The sequence below is a fragment of the Ceratotherium simum genome, chromosome 3 (assembly GCF_057802395.1).
Source record: "Ceratotherium simum simum isolate JZ-2026a chromosome 3, ASM5780239v1, whole genome shotgun sequence".
Taxonomy (NCBI): domain Eukaryota; kingdom Metazoa; phylum Chordata; class Mammalia; order Perissodactyla; family Rhinocerotidae; genus Ceratotherium; species Ceratotherium simum.
The window spans coordinates 37,685,007-37,702,246 of NC_141902.1; the positions used below are offsets into that span (position 1 = coordinate 37,685,007).

Genomic DNA, 17,240 nt, shown 5'->3' on the forward strand with positions numbered 1-17,240 from the left:
GAACTCACACTCAGAATATGAGTATGTGTGCTGTATGTTTTTAAAATGCAACTTGGTATAGTTTGTTACTGTGGGAAAACCCATCCTTCCATGGCTGTGGCACTTTGGTGACAATGTTAGAGATTGATTTGACTGGTGGACTCGTAGATTTTACCGGCACATGGCATATCCCATAGAATGATATTTAGGCAATATCCCAGCTTGAACCTAATTCTGAAAAAGAGATCCCACAAATGATTTATAAGCCAAACTTCCTCAGTGCCCTCCAACTCATTCTTCTCCCAGTGCATGACAGGATAGAGAGGCAGGTGAGGGGTGTCAGGAAAGAGGATACATTGGTTTACAACCTTCACCTGTTGTCCAGAGAGTTTCTGATCTTTTCTTCCATGGTGGCCTTATCTCAGCCTTTGATAATACACATGGGCAATGACAAGCTCTCTGGCACCCCATGCCATGCATCGAGATCCCATTTGCTTGGGGATAGGAAAAACAGACATTCCTCACCCTTTCTTCCCTCACCCTTGTTCACAGGGACAACTGTAACTCAAAGTCTGGAGGTGTTTATGCTTAAGAGAAGAAATTGTAACTCAATTCACTGGGAAGATGAGAAACAAAAGAAAGCCACTATGTGCTATGTAAATGGGTGGCGATCCAAAGCCACCCTGTGCTGAAGAGCACTAGAAGGACCTTGATAAACTTATTATCAGGCCTCTGTGTGCGTATTCATGTTATACTTCAACACAGGGAAAAGATCAGCATCTTAGCAAATTCACAGACATCAAACAAGAGCTTCAGTATTGCTGAAGAAACTCACACACTGGGCAGATTGATGTAGATCTGAATTCATGACCACCAACTCCACTGGACCTCAGCCCTGCCTAGCTAGTTTCTGTTCTAGTCACTGCTTTCCATTCTTTGTAATGACCATTTTACACTCTCTCTACCTTCCTCAAACATCTGATGCCCTCCACCTCCCTGCACCCCGTTTCAGTAGACAAAAAATTCATTCTTCATAAAGAAAACTGGAAGCGTCAGATAGACATTTCCTCACTTTCAAGGCATCAAGTCCCTAACTTACCTATCTCTGCTCCTGCCTGCTTCTCTCCCCATCCCTTCTATTAAAATGAAGGAAGCAGGGGCCGGCCCCGTGGCTTGGTGGTTAAGTGAGCGTGCTCCGCTGCTGGCGACCCGGGTTCGGATCCCGGGCTCACACCGACGCGCTGCTTCTCCGGCCATGCTGAGGCCGCGTCCCACATACAGCAACTAGAAGGATGTGCAGCTGTGACACACAACTATCTACTGGGGCTTTGGGGGGAAAAAATAAATAAATAAAATCTTTAAAAAAAAAAAAATGAAGGAAGCAGTAATGGCTCCATCAATGGCTTCACACGCTTTGCATCAGAGGCTTTCAAACTAGGGCTTGCATTCCCACAGGAACATGAAGACTTTCTAGAAGGTAGGTGGATACAGATAATTTTAAGGGAATCAATTTCCAGAGCTTCCTCCTTCATATGGTCCATCTCCTCGTATTGATCAGCCTAAGAAGGAGCCTTAGGTCAGCCAGTTCTCCTTCCTGACCTCCACTTTCCCAGTTGACCCCCTCCTTCGTTCTGAATCCTATTCTGGCACCTCACTCTGCAGTATAAAAAAACAATAAAAGGACTACTTGAGAATGCTCTGCTTGAGGAAGTCCTTGAGACAGCAAAGCCTAGAGAGCTTTTATGAGAAGTTGCAAAGGGGCAGCCCTGTAGCTCAGTTCTGTGCCTTTTCCATTTAAGAATTCAAATTCAAAAGTAAGAGGTTGATACAGGATAATAACCTGTATAATAACCACACTTATTTGAATTGAAAAACAAAATCATACTTTTTCTGATGGAAAGTCAATCTGATTTGGCTGATGGGTTTGACAGGACTAGCTTTGCAAATAGGATATATGGTGGACATTTTCCCAGAATGGAATAATTTAAATCTGCGGCTCCATGGTTTGAAGAAAAATACATTTATTTTATTTTATTATTTTTTCCCCCAAAGCCCCATTAGATAGTCGTATGTCATAGTTGCACAGCCTTCTAGCTGCTGTATGTGGGACGCGGCCTCAGCATGGCCGGAGAAGCGGTGCCTCAGTGCATGCCTGGGATCCGAACCCGGGCCGCCAGCAGCGGAGCACGTGCTCTTAACCGCTAAGCCATGGGGCTGGCCTGAAAAATACATTTAATGTACACATACAACTTCCCCTTCCAGCCAAGATGGAGTAGTAGGAACGAGATTTATCTTCTTTCCTGAAACAACCAACCCAACAGAAAAAAATATATGAGACAACAGTTTTCAACACTGGACATCAGACAACAAAGGACGGTGATCTCTTCTGGACAAGAAACAAATGAGGTGAGCCTTGTGACAGCCCCAGCTTACTGCTTGAGAGAGTTTCTAGGACATATTACAGGGAGGCAGAACCCAGGCAAGGCCATGCAGACTCCCCGAGCTGAGGAGATAGCTCAGAGTCTGGGGCAACCAAGGTAGCTAGAGTGGTCAGGACAGAATACTGACTGAGAGGAGAAAGGTGCACAGAGGGAGAATTCTGGAGATCTGCAAATGGCCCCCCTGGAGTATTCAGCAGAGCACTGCTCAGCATATAAGTGTGAGGAAACTACTTGAGACCAAGGAAGGAACTACCCAAAATGACTAGAGGGAACAGTAGCCAGTAGTCACCTAGGGCTGGAACAGTGCCAGTTCCCATCAGCCAGACTGGAGAACCTGATAATTTATGGAGCATTGGTTAGAGTTCTCAGAAGGAGCTTGCCTCTGTAGTGGGAACTCATTAGCCCTAGTTTAAACACTGCTGGCTCCCACGTAACAAATCTTAAAAGCAAGACCTGAAGAGATCAAACTGTTCCTAAGTATTGTAACTGCATCCCAGAACAAACCTCAAGAACATTTACAGGAATGCAAAAATAACCAGTGCCCAAAAACGTAAAAAATTCACAATGTCTGGGGTCTAATAAAAAAATTACCTGTCATGCAAAGAAGCAGAAAAATATGACCCATAGTGAGGAGGAAAATCAATTGACACCAACCCAGAACTGATACCTATGTGAGAATTAGCAGGCAAGGACATCAAAACAGTTATCATAACTGTATTCCATATGTTCACATAGCTAAGTAGAGACTTGGAAGATATAAAAAAAAAAAACAAAAAAACCAAAATTGAACTTGTAGATGAAAACTAAAATGTCTGAGATGAAAAATCACTGATGGAATTAACAACAGTTTAGACACTACAGAAAAAAAAGATTAGTGAACTTGAACTTGAGCTAGCAATAGAAATTATCCAAAATGAAACACTAAAAGAAAAAAGAATTTTAGAAACAAAGAGCATGAACAACATATAATAGGTAGAAGGTATGTCCTTTACAAATATTTAAAATTGAAAAAATTTAGGGGGCCGGCCCCGTGGCTTAGTGGTTAAGTGCGCACGCTCCGCTACTGGTGGCCCGGGGTTCAGATCCCGGGCGTGCACCAAGGCACCGCTTCTCCGGCCATGCTGAGGTGGCGTCCCACATACAGCAACTAGAAGGATGTGCAACAATGACATACAACTATCTACTGGGGCTTTGGGGAAAAAGAAAAAATTTAGACATCAACTAAAAATAGGTAAGATGATTGTTTTTTTAAGGTATTTTGTGGAGGTACATGAATAAGAGTTTGAAGTTGCTGCTCTAGATCCCGTCTTCCTTTCCCCTTTCTCTATGACTTTGCTCCTGTGATCATCCCATCTCCCCCATGAAATATCCTTTTCTTCCTCTCAGCATATGTACCAACTAGAATCTGCATCTTCAAGAAAACCCTTCTTTGACTGCCACAACCCACCTCCAGTTACCACCCAACTACTCTACTCCATTCACAAACTCTGTCTTCACTTGCCATCTCTGCTGCCTCATCTCTCCTGTACTCTGTGACCTGTACTACCGTGATTCCACTCAAACCTCTCCACCAGAATTCCTCTTCCTGTACTCACCAATGACTTCTTTGTTGTTAAATTAAATAGATCCTTTATAGTTCTGATCTTGCTTGCCCTTTCAGTTATTTTCAATAGTTTACCACTCCCTCCTTCAGCAGTTTACGACTTCCTCCTTCTTAGCTTCTCGGATACCACCCATTTTTTTTTCTTCTCACCTCTCTGGCACCTCTTTATCAGGTTTCTTGGCTGGCACCTTCTTATCATTGCAGCTTCTACATGCTGCTCTCCCTGTCCTTGGCCCTAAGGCTCTCTGTACACTTCTTCCTTTGATGATCTCATTCAATATCGCAGCTTCAAATACATCCATATACTCATGACTCCCAAGAGAATATCTCCAACCTAGACTCACCTCTGGGCTCAAAGACTATATTTCCAGCTGCCTACTTGACAGCTCCACTTGAATATCTCAGAGGCATTTCAAGCTTACCATGTTCAAAACTGAACTCTCAATCTCCCCCCAAGACAAAATAGTGACTCTATCCACACAATTATTCAAGCCTGGGAGTCGTCCTTAAGATCACCCTCTCCCTTACCCCTTTACCCCCCACATCCAATCTAGCACTGGGTCCTGAGATTCTACCTCCAAAAGCTGTCTTAAATTTGTCTGCTTCTCTCCATCTCCACTACCACCATCATGGCCAAACCACCATCATCTTTCACTTGAATGGGTACAGTGACCTCCCAACTGTCTCCCTTGTGCCACTCTTGCCCCCCTTCAATCCATTCTCCATGGAGTAGCCAGAGTGAGATTTTTAAAATATAAATTGAATAACACTGTCCTGCTCTAATACTTCAGTGACTTCCCATTACTCTTAAGATAAAATCTAATCTCTTTACTTTTGGCCTACAAAGGCTGCCATTTGATTTCTTCCAACTTTATCTAGACCACTCCTCCCATCTTTCAGTCCCTTCTAGGAGAAAAGCCCATTCCTACCTTGGGACTTTGCATTTCTCCCCCCTCCCCCATTGTTCATCCGATTAACTTCCACTCGTTCTTCATTAATCAATCATCATCTCAGATGTCTTCCCTGACTCCCCAATTTAAATTAGGTTTCCCTGCTTTTCTCTCTCACAGCACATTGTACTTTTCCTTCAGAGTTTTACTACTGTTGGTAGATACATATTTATTCGGGATTTTTTCCCAGCTTAACTGAGATGTAATTGACAAGTTCGTGTGATTATTTTCCTAGATTGTAAATTCCAGGAGGGCAGACCCAAGGTCAGTCTTGATATTTGCTGCCCCGCCCACCATAAGCCCTCTTCGAGTAGTGCTCAATAGGTGCTCAATAAATATTTGTTGAGTGAAATGAATGAGTGCATTAAGTGCTTGAGAACTCTGCACTGCTGAGAACTCTGTTCGCTAGGAGCAGCTTTGAATCTCTGCTTAAAATCTAGATAAGAGTTATTAAAGTCAGGACTGCAGGTAGGTACCTCAGGTATTTCCGCCCACAGGCCCTCTTCAAACCCCACCTGCCACTCTCCACCCTGTAACATGTAGTTTCCTCCATCCAAATACCCTGTGCTCCTGGAAATCAGGCATCATGCAATGTACCTAACAATCACAGACCAAATAAAGAGAAGGATTGTGACATGGATCTAAACGTGACCACGAGTGCGTCCCAAGCCCGAAATATGACGCCGGGGGCTCATAGCTCCATTCAGGCCGGCAAAGTGCACAACTCCCCTCCCCCGCCCAAAGCTGGGGGCTCCGACACCCATCGTCAAGAAGCTCCGGCTTGCTCGGCTGCTCGTACAGCATGGCAGCCCCCAAAGGCGTGGCCCACGGCAGTGCCTGCAGTACAAGATGGCCGCCTACAGGGTACGCACCGCACCCACTTCCGCCCGGCCACCGGAAGTTTCTATTTGAAACCCAGGCGGCAGACCCGGCCGGCGGAGCGGCAGTTGCTGCAGAGCATCTTCCGAACCAGAGCGACGAGGGCTGCAGGCAGGAGCAGCAGGCGCCTGGGTTCGGCTCTCCCGGGGCGAGGGACTGAGCTGGGTGTGGGGGTCGGACGAGGTGGGCTGGGAATGGAGGATTTTCTCTCTCTCTCGAGTCCTCCCGGGAGTCGGGGCGCGCTCTCCCTGGGCCCTCCACCTGCCCGGACCCCTTGGCCCACCCTGGGTAACATTCACCTTGCACCTTCCAGGGCCCAGCCGTGCCGCCTCGTTACGATGACCAGCGTGGTTAAGACAGTGTACACCCTGCAGCCCCCCTCTGTGCTGAGCGGCGGCCTGCCGGCAGGTGGGTATCCACGCCGCCCTCCTCGGGCACTGGGGACCAGCCTGGGGCGGTCAGGCCGGGAATGGGGGGCGCGGGCAGAGGGAGGGCATTTCATCGGCTCTGACAACCCTCTAACTCCGCTAGAAGCGGGCTGTCTAGGTGTACGATGGGAGTTAGGGGAAGGGCCATGTGGTAGGATTTTAGACCTGCCCTGCACCCCTCCTCCCCCAAACCTAACCGTGCTGGATTCACCAATTAGATTTCGGTTGCTGATTGTTCTACAGTATTATTCCCATTAAGCTAGGAATCCCTTTTTAAACAGTTACCCGTTTTATTTCAAGACTTGGGCTATCTGGAGGGACTGGGTTTGTTGTCAGGGAGAAGAGAGGAGAGTCATTTGAGAAGGGGATACTAAGGGGGAAGCGCTAGGGTTCACACTGTGTGTGGTTCACATTTGATATGCACAGTGCCTCTTCTATAGTACATTCTCAGTAAATGTTGGTAGAGTGAAGTGAGAGAGAGGGGTCAGGCCTAGCTAGAGTATTCCAGAACCTTGGGAGAAGAGACATGATTAAAAAACATTTTTGATGGCTTTGCCATCTTGCTTTGTGTTACTTGGCTTGTGGTTGAAAGTCATCTCTTAGGGCCTTCAGTTGTGGAGCTGCCTAATCTAGAGATTATAGCACAGAATAAACTTCAAACATCAGAGCCTGTTGTGGGAGATTTTGAAGCAGCTATATAAGATCCCTTCCCAGGTGACTCCACGCAGCTGGTTGATGAGCAGGAGCAGGATTGGTCTGTAAAGTAAATAGGCTTTTCTCCGAAGGCTTCAGGGGTTTTCTGTTTGTCTTCTGTTGCCTCAGAGAACACCTGAATGGTATTCCTGGCATCATCAGGGCCTCCAAGTTGCTGGGGGAATTGCATCCATGTCTCCTTCCACTGCCTTTCCCTCCGAGAGCAGTGCCCCTCTGTCAGGGGGGTATGACTGATGACTGGCTCTCCCCAGCCAAGTCCGAAGTTTTCATCTCTTTGCTCTCTATCCCTGTCCTAGAGTTATGATAATATGTAACCTCAGTGGTTTGACATTCTTAGGCTGTATCCCAGGTTTTTTATTTTGATTTTGAGCATGGGTTAGTTGTTTTTAAGTTTTAGTTTTTTGACTAACATATGCACATTTAAAAAAAAATCCAAAGTTAGAAAATGATATGCAGGGAAAAACAAGTCTCCTGCCTTCCTTGACACCAGCCATCCAATTCCCCTCCCTAGGGTCTCTTTTTTTTGTTTTTCTTTTGGTGAGGAAGACTGGCCCTAAGCTAACATCTGTGCCAGTCTTCCTCTGTTTTGTATGTGGGATGTGGCCACAGCATAGGTTGATGAGCAGTGTGTAGATCTGCGCCTGGGATCCTGGCCCCGCCAACCCTGTGCTGTCAAAGCAAAGCGTGCGAACTTAACCACTACACCACTGGGCTGGCCCCTGCATTTCTCATTTTAAGAAGACGGGGCCAGCCCTGTGGCTTAGTGGTTAAGTTCCCATCCGCCGCTTCGGCAGCCTGGGGTTCGCCGGTTCGGGTCCCAGGCATGGACCTACGCACCACTTATCAAGCCGTGCTGTGGCGGCCTCCCACATGAAGTAAACGAAGAACGAAGATGGGCACTGATGTGAGCTCAGGGCCACTCTTCCTCAGCAAAAACAGGGGGATTGGCAGTGGATGTTAGCTCAGGGCTAATCTTCCTCACAAACACACGCAAAAAAAAAGACAGTGTTTGTTAAATTCTGCTAAATTTTTCCTACAATGCAGTCTTTAAGTTCTAGCAAATATGGATTATTGGAACCAACTTCGATCAATGAAGAGTGTTAATTTTGATCAATTTTCTATTAACTCCTTTTTACATGGGGTAGATTTGTTATTGTGTATAACTTATTGATACTTGAGAGAGGAGAAGGTACATGCATTCCCCTAAGGTTACCTTTTGCTTCAGACAGAGACCTCAAAAAGAACCCTTTTAATATTTGCTTTGTGGGTAAGAGTATGGAAAATAGGGAGCAAGTGCCTGGTGAGTATACCTATAAATGAAATAATTTGTTAGCCTGAGAAATCATATTTATTCCAAACTGTCATGCAGCTAGAGTCATCAAAATTAAATCTTTATCAAATACAAAATTTCCTAATCCCTGTGATCCAGTGCTTTGGACCTCATTTCTTCAACCTGATTTAATTGTTAGGGCTTAATTGTGTGGCTCTTAGGTCAAGCTTAAACAAGCCATTTTACAATGAACAAGGTGAAAGCATCAACTAGAAAAGCGCATGGGTGTGGTGTGGTATGTGTAGTGGAGGGCTGGTGTAAGGGCTAGAGGGAAAATGCTCACCTCTGAGGAAGAGGAGTTTCATGGCAGGGCCATTTCTCTGGTTATCTGGCAATAGCCTAGCAGGAAGATCAGAACAGAGTGCCAAATAGGGAACCTTGAATAAACAAATTAAAAGGGCTGGTGGAAAGGTGATCAGCATGGAAAGGGGTAAGAAGACTAGAAGAGCTAGTTTAGAGATGGTCTGTGAAATAATCCGTGGAGCTGTGTAGTGTTCCATATATTCAACAAGCAGTTTTGAACCTCTGTTAATATGCCAGGTACTCTACTAGGCACTGGGGACACAAAGACGTCTCTTAGAGGAGTTAGGGAGACAGTCTGGTCAAAACAACTAAGCAGCAGTTAAAAGATAGACTCAAGCAGCTTGAGCGTAGCCTTAGGAGAGCGTGCAGAGTGCTTAGCATAGCAAGGTGGTTCCATTCCACTGGTGTTTGATGAAGGGTTCAGCTGTGTTTTGCCTTGCTGATGACCACACTGCTTTGTTTAGCTCTTTGCTTGTATCAATCTCCACTTTCACGTCTGTACCCTCTGGCCATTCAGTCTGATGTGTCATCAAGCTTTTGGCTACCTTCAAACACACTGCACTGTCACATTTAAAGAATTTGTGTTTCTATCTCCAATTAGCATAGAAGTCTTATTCTTCTGACTTAATCTTCACAAATTGAGATTGGCCAGAGTGAAAATACAGGTTTCTGACAACCTGGAATGGAGCTTTGTTTGTTACAGAGTTGCAGCTGTTGCGTCCTGATGCTTGAGGTTTCACTTCTTGTTTTCCTTTGCAGACATACAAACTCGAGCCACTTCTAAGAGCTTATTACCTGTTAAGTCCAAGGAAGTTGATGTTTCTAGATTTCTGCATTCGGGAGGTTCAGAGAATGATGTTACAAAAATCATCAAAACAAGACGAGAAAATGGGTGAGAGTCAGATCATTGGTATCCAATTAGAACATCTTGCTAGAAATTGCCCAGTGCCAAGAATTAGAAAATAGGGTTTTTGAGAGCACAAGGCTCCTGAACAATTGGCCCCAAGTCGGGGTGGGGGCTGGTTGTTGGCTGAGGTTGCTGGTCTGAGCACAGTCCAGCTGAGTGTAGTGTATGTTTGTCCCTCCACCCAGTGCTCAGTTCCCACATACATAAGGCTGACGTGAGATAGCCACACCATTTTGAGCAGGACATGCAGGTCTGTCAGGTTGTTGAGGTGGTCAGAAGAGGAGCCCATTCCGTATTAATAAGCCTTTTTCAATAGTCTGGGCTGAAACAAAAGTCCATGGGCCCTCAGAGCTTCTCAGCATGTGCTGTTTGCATTGTATGTAATCTCTGCTTCTTTCCTCAGAAAATCAGGCTCTTTGTTCTGCCTTGTTCACAAGACACGTAACAACAGTACTATGATTCTCTAACTGATTTCTTTGTTTTTGCTTCTCTAGGCAGGTGAAAGCTGCAGATACTGCTATCAGGAGGAATGTCAGAAAGGGGTGAGCATCAGGATAAATGAAACTTGGCCACCATTTTATTTTTTTATTTTTATTTATTTATTTTTTTGCAGGGAAAGATTCACCCTGAGCTAACAGCTGTTGCCAATCTTCCTCTTTTCTTTTTTTTCTTCTCAAAGCCCCAGTGCATGGTTGTATATCCTAGTTTTAAATCTTTCTAGTTTTCCTGTGTGAGCAGCCACCACAGCTCACTGTGGTGACTATGTCAATGGTGACTACCATTGGTGACAATGGCAACTGACAGATGGGTGGTGTGGTTCTGCAACCAGGAAATGAACTTGGGCCGCTGAAGCAGTTAGAGCGCCAAACCTTAACCACTAGACCATCAGGGCTGGCTTTTGGCCACTATTTTAGAGTAGTAGATATCCTAGTTATACATCAGAATCACTCAAAGGACTTGTTTAATGTGTCGCAGTCTGGGTACCACCCCAGAAATCTGAATGGAATTTTCAGGGTTGAGGCATAGCCAGGTTTGAGAACCACTGTCAGGGCAAGAATCAGTGATGCTACCTTCTTGAGTACCAGACAGGAGCTTTTTGGGCTCCATGCTAGGACCACTGCTAATGGGAAATCAAGCCCAGCTCTGGCCCATCAACAGGAGTGTGAAGCCTTCAGGATAGGAGGGGCTGCATGTGATTAATGATTTCCAGATTAGTGTGATGGTGGAGGAGGAGGAGGTGGTGGTGATGGTGGTGGTGACGGTGAAATCCTGGAGAAGGATCCATATCTCTGTTTGAGGCTGGCTTGGACATTTTGCAGTCCTGAAGACAGAAATAATATAAGCTGAAAACTTCGTAGAAATAGGTTCTAATTCTAAATCTATTATTTGGGCATGTGTTAAAAGTTCTGAAGACAGTATCATGAAGGTCTCTGAGAACTTTGGAAAGAAAGTTTAATATTGATGCTGATAATGGCTCTTATTTATTAAATGTTTACTATGTGTCAGTAGCTGTGCTAAGAATGGTACGTATCTTCTCTCTCTTATTCTTCACAGTAATAATAATATGAGATGTAGATATTATCCTGATTCTAGAAACGAGGAGACAGCCTCAGAAAGGTTATGAAGCTCACTGAAGGTCATTTACCACTATGTAATGAAGCCAGGATTTGAACCCCTATTTGTGTGACTCCATAGCCCATATTCTTAAGCCCTCCACCTCTTCATAGAAGTACACTTATGATTACAGCTACAAACCAGTCAGTAAGCAGAAATCAGAGGAAGATCTCAAGGATAAGAACCAGCTCTTAGAGGCCGTCAACAAGCAGTTGCACCAGAAGTTGACTGAAACTCAGGTGAGAGACCCACCAGACCTCTGCCATCAGCTGCCCTGGGCGATGCGTGTGGAATTCTGAGGGATGGCCCCTCGGGTGGGAGCATGCTTGCAATGCCAAGGTGCCCAAGGGCAGAAGGAGAAGACACCAGGCTTGTGCTGTGGCTGTCCAAGAGCAAGGGCAGAAAAGATCACCCCTGAGGAGTGGGACACGCCTGATCTGTCTGCATGGCCCCCTATAGGGAGAACTGAAGGACCTGACCCAAAAGGTGGAGCTGCTGGAGAAGTTTCAGGACAGCTGTTTGGCAATTCTGGAGAGCAAGGGCCTCAACCCAGGTAAGAGACAGCACACAGCTGCCTTCAAAGGAATCTGTGCACATGCCCCTTCCTGGGGTGATTCTGGACTGGGTGTCAAGAGTCCAGCGTGGCATCAGCTGGCCCAGTCAGTGCAGGGGTTGCCTAGCAAAGCCCTAAAGATTTTGGGGAGCTTCTCTTTGTTCTCTTGTGATGTTGACTTTGCCTGACCAACAGCATTTCAGATAGTTATGGAGAGAGGATTATCTCTTTCTTATCTGAACACTGTATGCCATTCATTTGGTGCCAACAGGTATGATCTGCAAATAGACCAGAAATATTTCTTTTTTTTTTTTTTTGTGAGGAAGACCAGCCCTGAGCTAACATCCAATGCCAATCCTCCTCTTTTTTGCTGAGGAAGACTGGCCCTAGGCTAACATCTGTGCCCATCTTCCTCTACTTTATATGGGACGCCGCCACAGCGTGGGTTGCCAAGCGGTACATCGGTGCGCGCCCGGGATCCGAACCGGCGAACCCCGGGCTGCCGCGGTGGAGTGGTGGAGTGTGCGCACTTAACCGCTTGCGCCACCGGGCCGGCCCCAGAAATATTTTATTTCTTTCATAACTTTCCCAGGTGTGAGAGAAAGAGATGATACTGTTTCAAGGGTTTCCTAAACCTGGCTAATCAGCAGAATCACAGTAGTTAAAATGTGATTTCTGTTCTGCCCTGTCCCGAGAGAGCAGAGTCTGTAGCCAAGAGGAGAGCAGAAGAAGGAATTGCCCGAAGACTGTAAGAGGGCCTCAGGCTGAGTTGAGGGGCCTGAGAATGCCCAGGGAAGGGGCCCAGTCTTCTTTGAATTAAGGAATACTGACTTTGAATGCTACTGATTAACCTGTGCATTTAGGATATATTCTTTATAGTCACCATATATGTTTTTGTATGGTTTTAATTTACTATGTATATGCATTACTTTTATCAAAAATAATAATTTTTTAAGGCCTGAAAGCTTTTAAAAATAGTTTTTTGTATTATAAACAAAACAACAAAATCCAACCTATACATTTCCTTTGGACAAATTTTCTACTGAGCTGAGGAGAAAGCAGAAAGCATTTTTTTTTTTTTAAAGATTTTATTTATTCAGTTTTTTCCCCCCAAAGCCCCAGTAGATAGTTGTATGTCATAGGTTCACATCCTTCTAGTTGCTGTACGTGGGACTCGGCCTCGCGTTGGACGGAGAAGTGGTGCCTCGGGGCGCTCCCGGGATCCGAACCCCGGCCGCTAGCATCAGAGCGCGCGCACTTAACCGCTAAGCCACGGAGCCGGCCCAGAAAGCATTTTTGACCATATCCAAACCTAGAGAGGAAGGAGGTAAAATATGGCTCTAGAGGGCAGGTGTGGGCGACCCTGCCAAGGTGAAGACTGAGGAGAGAGAGTCAGGGACCAGGCACTTAGAGAAATTTCCCTCATGAATACTCCTGTACTTGTCCATGGAGGGGTTTTTATTTTCTTCTGTTTAAGGTGCAGTTCCCTAAGCAAGACTGACTTTCTTGTTTCTATCAGTTTTAGGCAATGAGACCCTGGCGTCAGAGCAAGAACCCACCACAGATCATGTGGACTCTATGGTGAGGGCATGGATGTGAGTGGGCGAGGGCCAAGTGACCATGGGGCTCTGCAAATCTTAAGAAGGTCTCTGTCATATGCTCAGCAAACCCCAAGAAGCAGCCTTTATCACATGATAGTGGAAGAGAGTGGTAGATTTGTACTCAAAATAGCATATTTTACTTGGAAGGTGATTTTGTGCTTACAAGAATGAGTGATACTGAGTTGAAAATGTACTACTTTACAATACATAATAGAATGGACTTATATAGAGAGCTTTCTGGTTTCTCTATTCTACTTTGCCAAATTTCTCACCTTATTCCTTTGCTGAGAACTCTGTGATGCAGAGGTCCAGCCTGAATTAAATTTGGCTTCTCTTTGGTTCCTTCCCTGAAGTAGGAAGATAATTGTTTGGGATTAAAATCTTTTGAGCTTCTATCATCTCTTCCCCAGGAAGATCAGTTGTCATCTTAGAATCATAGAATACTAGATATGGAAGGCTTCCTCAGTTCCGCCAGGCTATTGGTCACACCTTCAATGGCTACTCATTTTGTTCATATTGCCTGTGTAGCACAGAGCACATGAAAGTAGGGTAATTCATCTGTCCTATAGACTGAATTCCTCCAGGGTACCCAAGAGAGGGCCCAGCACATATGTAGACATGAGCGTAAGTGACTGAATGAAGGGAAGGGATGTTAACAATCATCTAATTGAACTCGTTTCATATGAAGAGATTAGTTTATGTAAAGAAAGTTTTCACATTTCAGTAAAGATTTGTTACTACATTGTACTTTCCTCTTAGTTGCTGTTAGAAACTTTGCAAGATGAACTGAAGCTTTTTAATGAAACAGCCAAAAAGCAGATGGAGGAGTTACAGGTGAGAGGCAGACATCACCCTGAGGCAAGATTATTGTTTCCTACCACAATAGGCGGATCTATGGAGGACTCTTTCTTATTTATCTATTTTTAATAAACTATTTTGTAATAATTTTAGATTTACAGAAAAGCTACAAAGATAATACAGAGAATTAAATTCTCCTAACATTAACATCTTACATTATCATGGTACATTTGTCAAAACTAAGAAACGAACATTGATGCATTACTATTAGCTAAATTCTAAGACTTCATTTGATTTCACCATTTTTTTCAACTAATTTTCTGTTCTAAAGACTCTTAGAAATGCTCACATCTGTAGGGCATGAGGCAACGTGCAACATGCTAGGTTGTTCAAAGTTGCGAGTTGAGACCTATGTGAAATCTACACTGTGGAAACTTGATTTCTCAAGGAAACCTGTAATAAGAAACCCAGATTCTTGGGTCTGGACTGCTTTGGATTGCTTGGGTGAAGCATGGGATATTACACTGAATCCTGGAGGATTTCATTGCTCTAATTTAGATATCAGAGTCTGTATTAGAGAGGAACAATTCCTAAAACCAGCTCAGATAAACAAATCTAAGGTAGAAAATACAATGTCTGTTGGGATTCCAGTGGTCTTGGAATAGAAGTATAATATTCTGGTATGGTATTATCTTTCCTGTGAGTCAAAGTTTTGTGAATTTTTTTTTTCTCTTTGAATATCTTTCCATGCAGGCCTTAAAAGTGCAGTTGAAGATGAAAGGAGAAGAGAGGGCCAAGTTCCTAGAACAGCAGACCTTATGTAACAGCCAAGTAAATGATTTTACGGCAGCCCTTGAGGAAATGGAGCAGCTATTAGAGATGTGATAAAAAGCAAGTGGCCAGATGGCTCCCTCTTGGGGATAAACTCTTAGAGGAAGCCACTTAGGACATCTTCTTGGCCATGATATTCTAGGACTCACCATCCCAGAATGGAAACAGTTTCTCCAGTAGGATTAAGGACAGTTTATGCTGGAATGGCGGTTCCTCCTTTCAGTAAGTGTTCCTAATCTTCAGATTGATCAGCTCTTCTGAACCTCACACTTACATAATTCAGGCCTAGAAGAGGGGGGCCTGGAAGCTTGGATCGACCTCCTAGGCAACATAGTGGCACACCATGAGAATCAGAAGACTAAACCAGCCACAGCCAGAGAATCCAAAAGGTCACGTTCAGATGCAGAGGAAGAAAACCTTAATTGTACAGTGGAGCACAGGTGCTCCACAGGAGCCATCACTGAGGAGCTCTGCTGTCTGCTTCTCACTTGGAACACGTTCTGTCCCGTCCTGGTTGGCCTCTGTACCTCATTGTAAGTTTATGAACTTGAAGTTACTTGCAGTGGCTTAATAAATGGGGTGAAGGTGTAGATAACAATAACACCTACCAGAAACAATACACCTTGGAGCTTTTGATCTAAATCATTTCTGTTTTTTTTTATAAAGTGCTACTTTTTTAAATAAATATTTCTGTAAATATTCGGGCTGCAACATTGAGAAATGAAATTAGCCTTTTAACCTAAATATATCCACTGAATACTACTGAACTAATCTAGTTAACAAGTTCAAGACTCTGATTTAACCCAGAATATTTTTTTCTACTCATTAAGCACTCTGTGGCTTGCCCCATCTTCCAGGAGCATTAGCAAATCTTCTGAGGGTGGTCCCTATTTGTAGCAGTGGGTGCCAGGCTCTGTCCACCAGGTTTGTGTCACTAGCTGCCTGTGTTCTCCCTATATTCCTAAGCATGGTTAGATACCTGCTTTTTGCTTTGCACAGCCAATCCTGGCCCTGGCCCATGGATCCTTAGTCAACTGATGGCCATGGCAGGCCTTCCCCCAGTTAACCAAAGGCATAGCCATATTTCATTTCTTAGTCAAACTGGGCAGATTTGGCTTTGGCCGTCTCCCAATTTCTTCACCAAACCCCCCCACCTTTCAGCATTATTGAGGCTGCCCAGAACCACCCAGTCAAGCCAAGTAACACCCCTACCCTAACTTACAGAGCTAAAATTCTTTGTCTTCACACACAAACATTCACACAGTTGGTTATGTCTCAGATATTTTGGAAAGAAAATCTAGTTAAATAATTCTCATCAGTGAGAAGGACTGAATATTTTCTTCTACCCATTTTCAGGATGTTTATAGTTTAAAAGATTGTTTATCCAAATGAATTGGTAATAGGCATTTCTGGCCAAAGAAAAAAAGAGTTCTGCTTCCTTCTTGGAAGGAGAGGGTAAAAAATTCAGTTGTGGGATCCTCACTTCTTGTCCTGCCTGCCTAGTTAAGTCCTAGGAATGGAACTATCTCAATGCCGGTCAATACTCATCTTTCCCAATTTGGAGATCCTGTTCACTCATGGCCTGGTCTCACAAGGCTTTTGCCTCGTGGTTCTACTTTGCACTACCAGCCAGCATTTGTGCACTCTTGCCTTTTCTCTTGTTCCCTCTGACCTCTGGTGCTCCATCTGCCTTTTGTACATGTGGAGGTATTCTGGATGCTTAATCTGATCTGGAACCTGAATAAATTCATACATTACATAGACTCAGCAAATAGTGATCTGCATCCTCCGCTTTCCTAGATGGTATAGGAAGCTTTAACGTAGCATGACATTCTTAACCTCAAAGATGGTAACAGCCTATTTGGTGGAACAAAATGTGCAGATGACATACAAGTTGAAAAACAAAAGGCAATACCTTACTAAACAGTGGGTTGTGTACTATAGTAGTTAACTATGGGCTGGTTTGGTTGGGGAATGCTTGATGCAAGAGAGAGACTGGGGATTGAAGGGAGAGTAACATTTGGAGAGGCTAGCTAAAAAGTTGAGGACCTTCCAGGTTGGTGAACACATGGAGTTTTGGGGAGTGTGATGTACTGAGAGAGGGCAGGGAAGCTCCACGCCCTTTCCCCACACCTTGCCCTATGCATCTCTTCCATCTGGCTGTTCCTGAGTTACATCCTTTTATAATAAACTGGTGATCTAATAAATAAAGTGCTTCTCTGAGTCTGTGAGCCACTCTAGCAAATTAATCAAACCCACAGAATGGATCATTAGAACCTCCAGGAAGAAAATAAGAGGTAGTATTATTA

At 44.5% G+C, this 17,240-nt stretch overlaps 1 protein-coding gene across 2 annotated transcripts; it reads left to right on the forward strand.

The window, feature by feature from the left end:
- The first annotated feature begins 5,760 nt into the window (after nt 1-5,760).
- Nucleotides 5,761-15,630, forward strand: KNSTRN (kinetochore localized astrin (SPAG5) binding protein). 2 transcript variants are annotated; one of them, XM_004421412.3, is made up of 9 exons: nt 5,761-5,984; nt 6,166-6,260; nt 9,387-9,519; nt 10,029-10,076; nt 11,282-11,387; nt 11,608-11,701; nt 13,221-13,282; nt 14,062-14,136; nt 14,854-15,630. In XM_004421412.3, exons 1-9 carry the CDS (start codon nt 5,776-5,778, stop codon nt 14,983-14,985), a joined length of 954 nt encoding a protein of 317 aa, XP_004421469.1. In that variant the 5' UTR covers nt 5,761-5,775; the 3' UTR covers nt 14,986-15,630. The 2 variants fall into 2 exon arrangements, with proteins under 2 accessions (XP_004421469.1, XP_087281298.1); XM_087425172.1 differs by lacking the exon at nt 14,062-14,136.
- Nucleotides 15,631-17,240: the final 1,610 nt, after the last annotated feature.

Bases quoted from the DNA above. Each gene is read 5' to 3' on its own strand.
- KNSTRN (XM_004421412.3), top strand. From the start codon at position 5,776: ATGGCAGCCCCCAAAGGCGTGGCCCACGGCAGTGCCTGCAGTACAAGA. The intron at 10,077-11,281 runs GTGAGCATCAGG...TTATGATTACAG, and splicing joins AGGAGGAATGTCAGAAAGGG to CTACAAACCAGTCAGTAAGC. The intron at 13,283-14,061 runs GTGAGGGCATGG...CTTTCCTCTTAG, and splicing joins CAGATCATGTGGACTCTATG to TTGCTGTTAGAAACTTTGCA.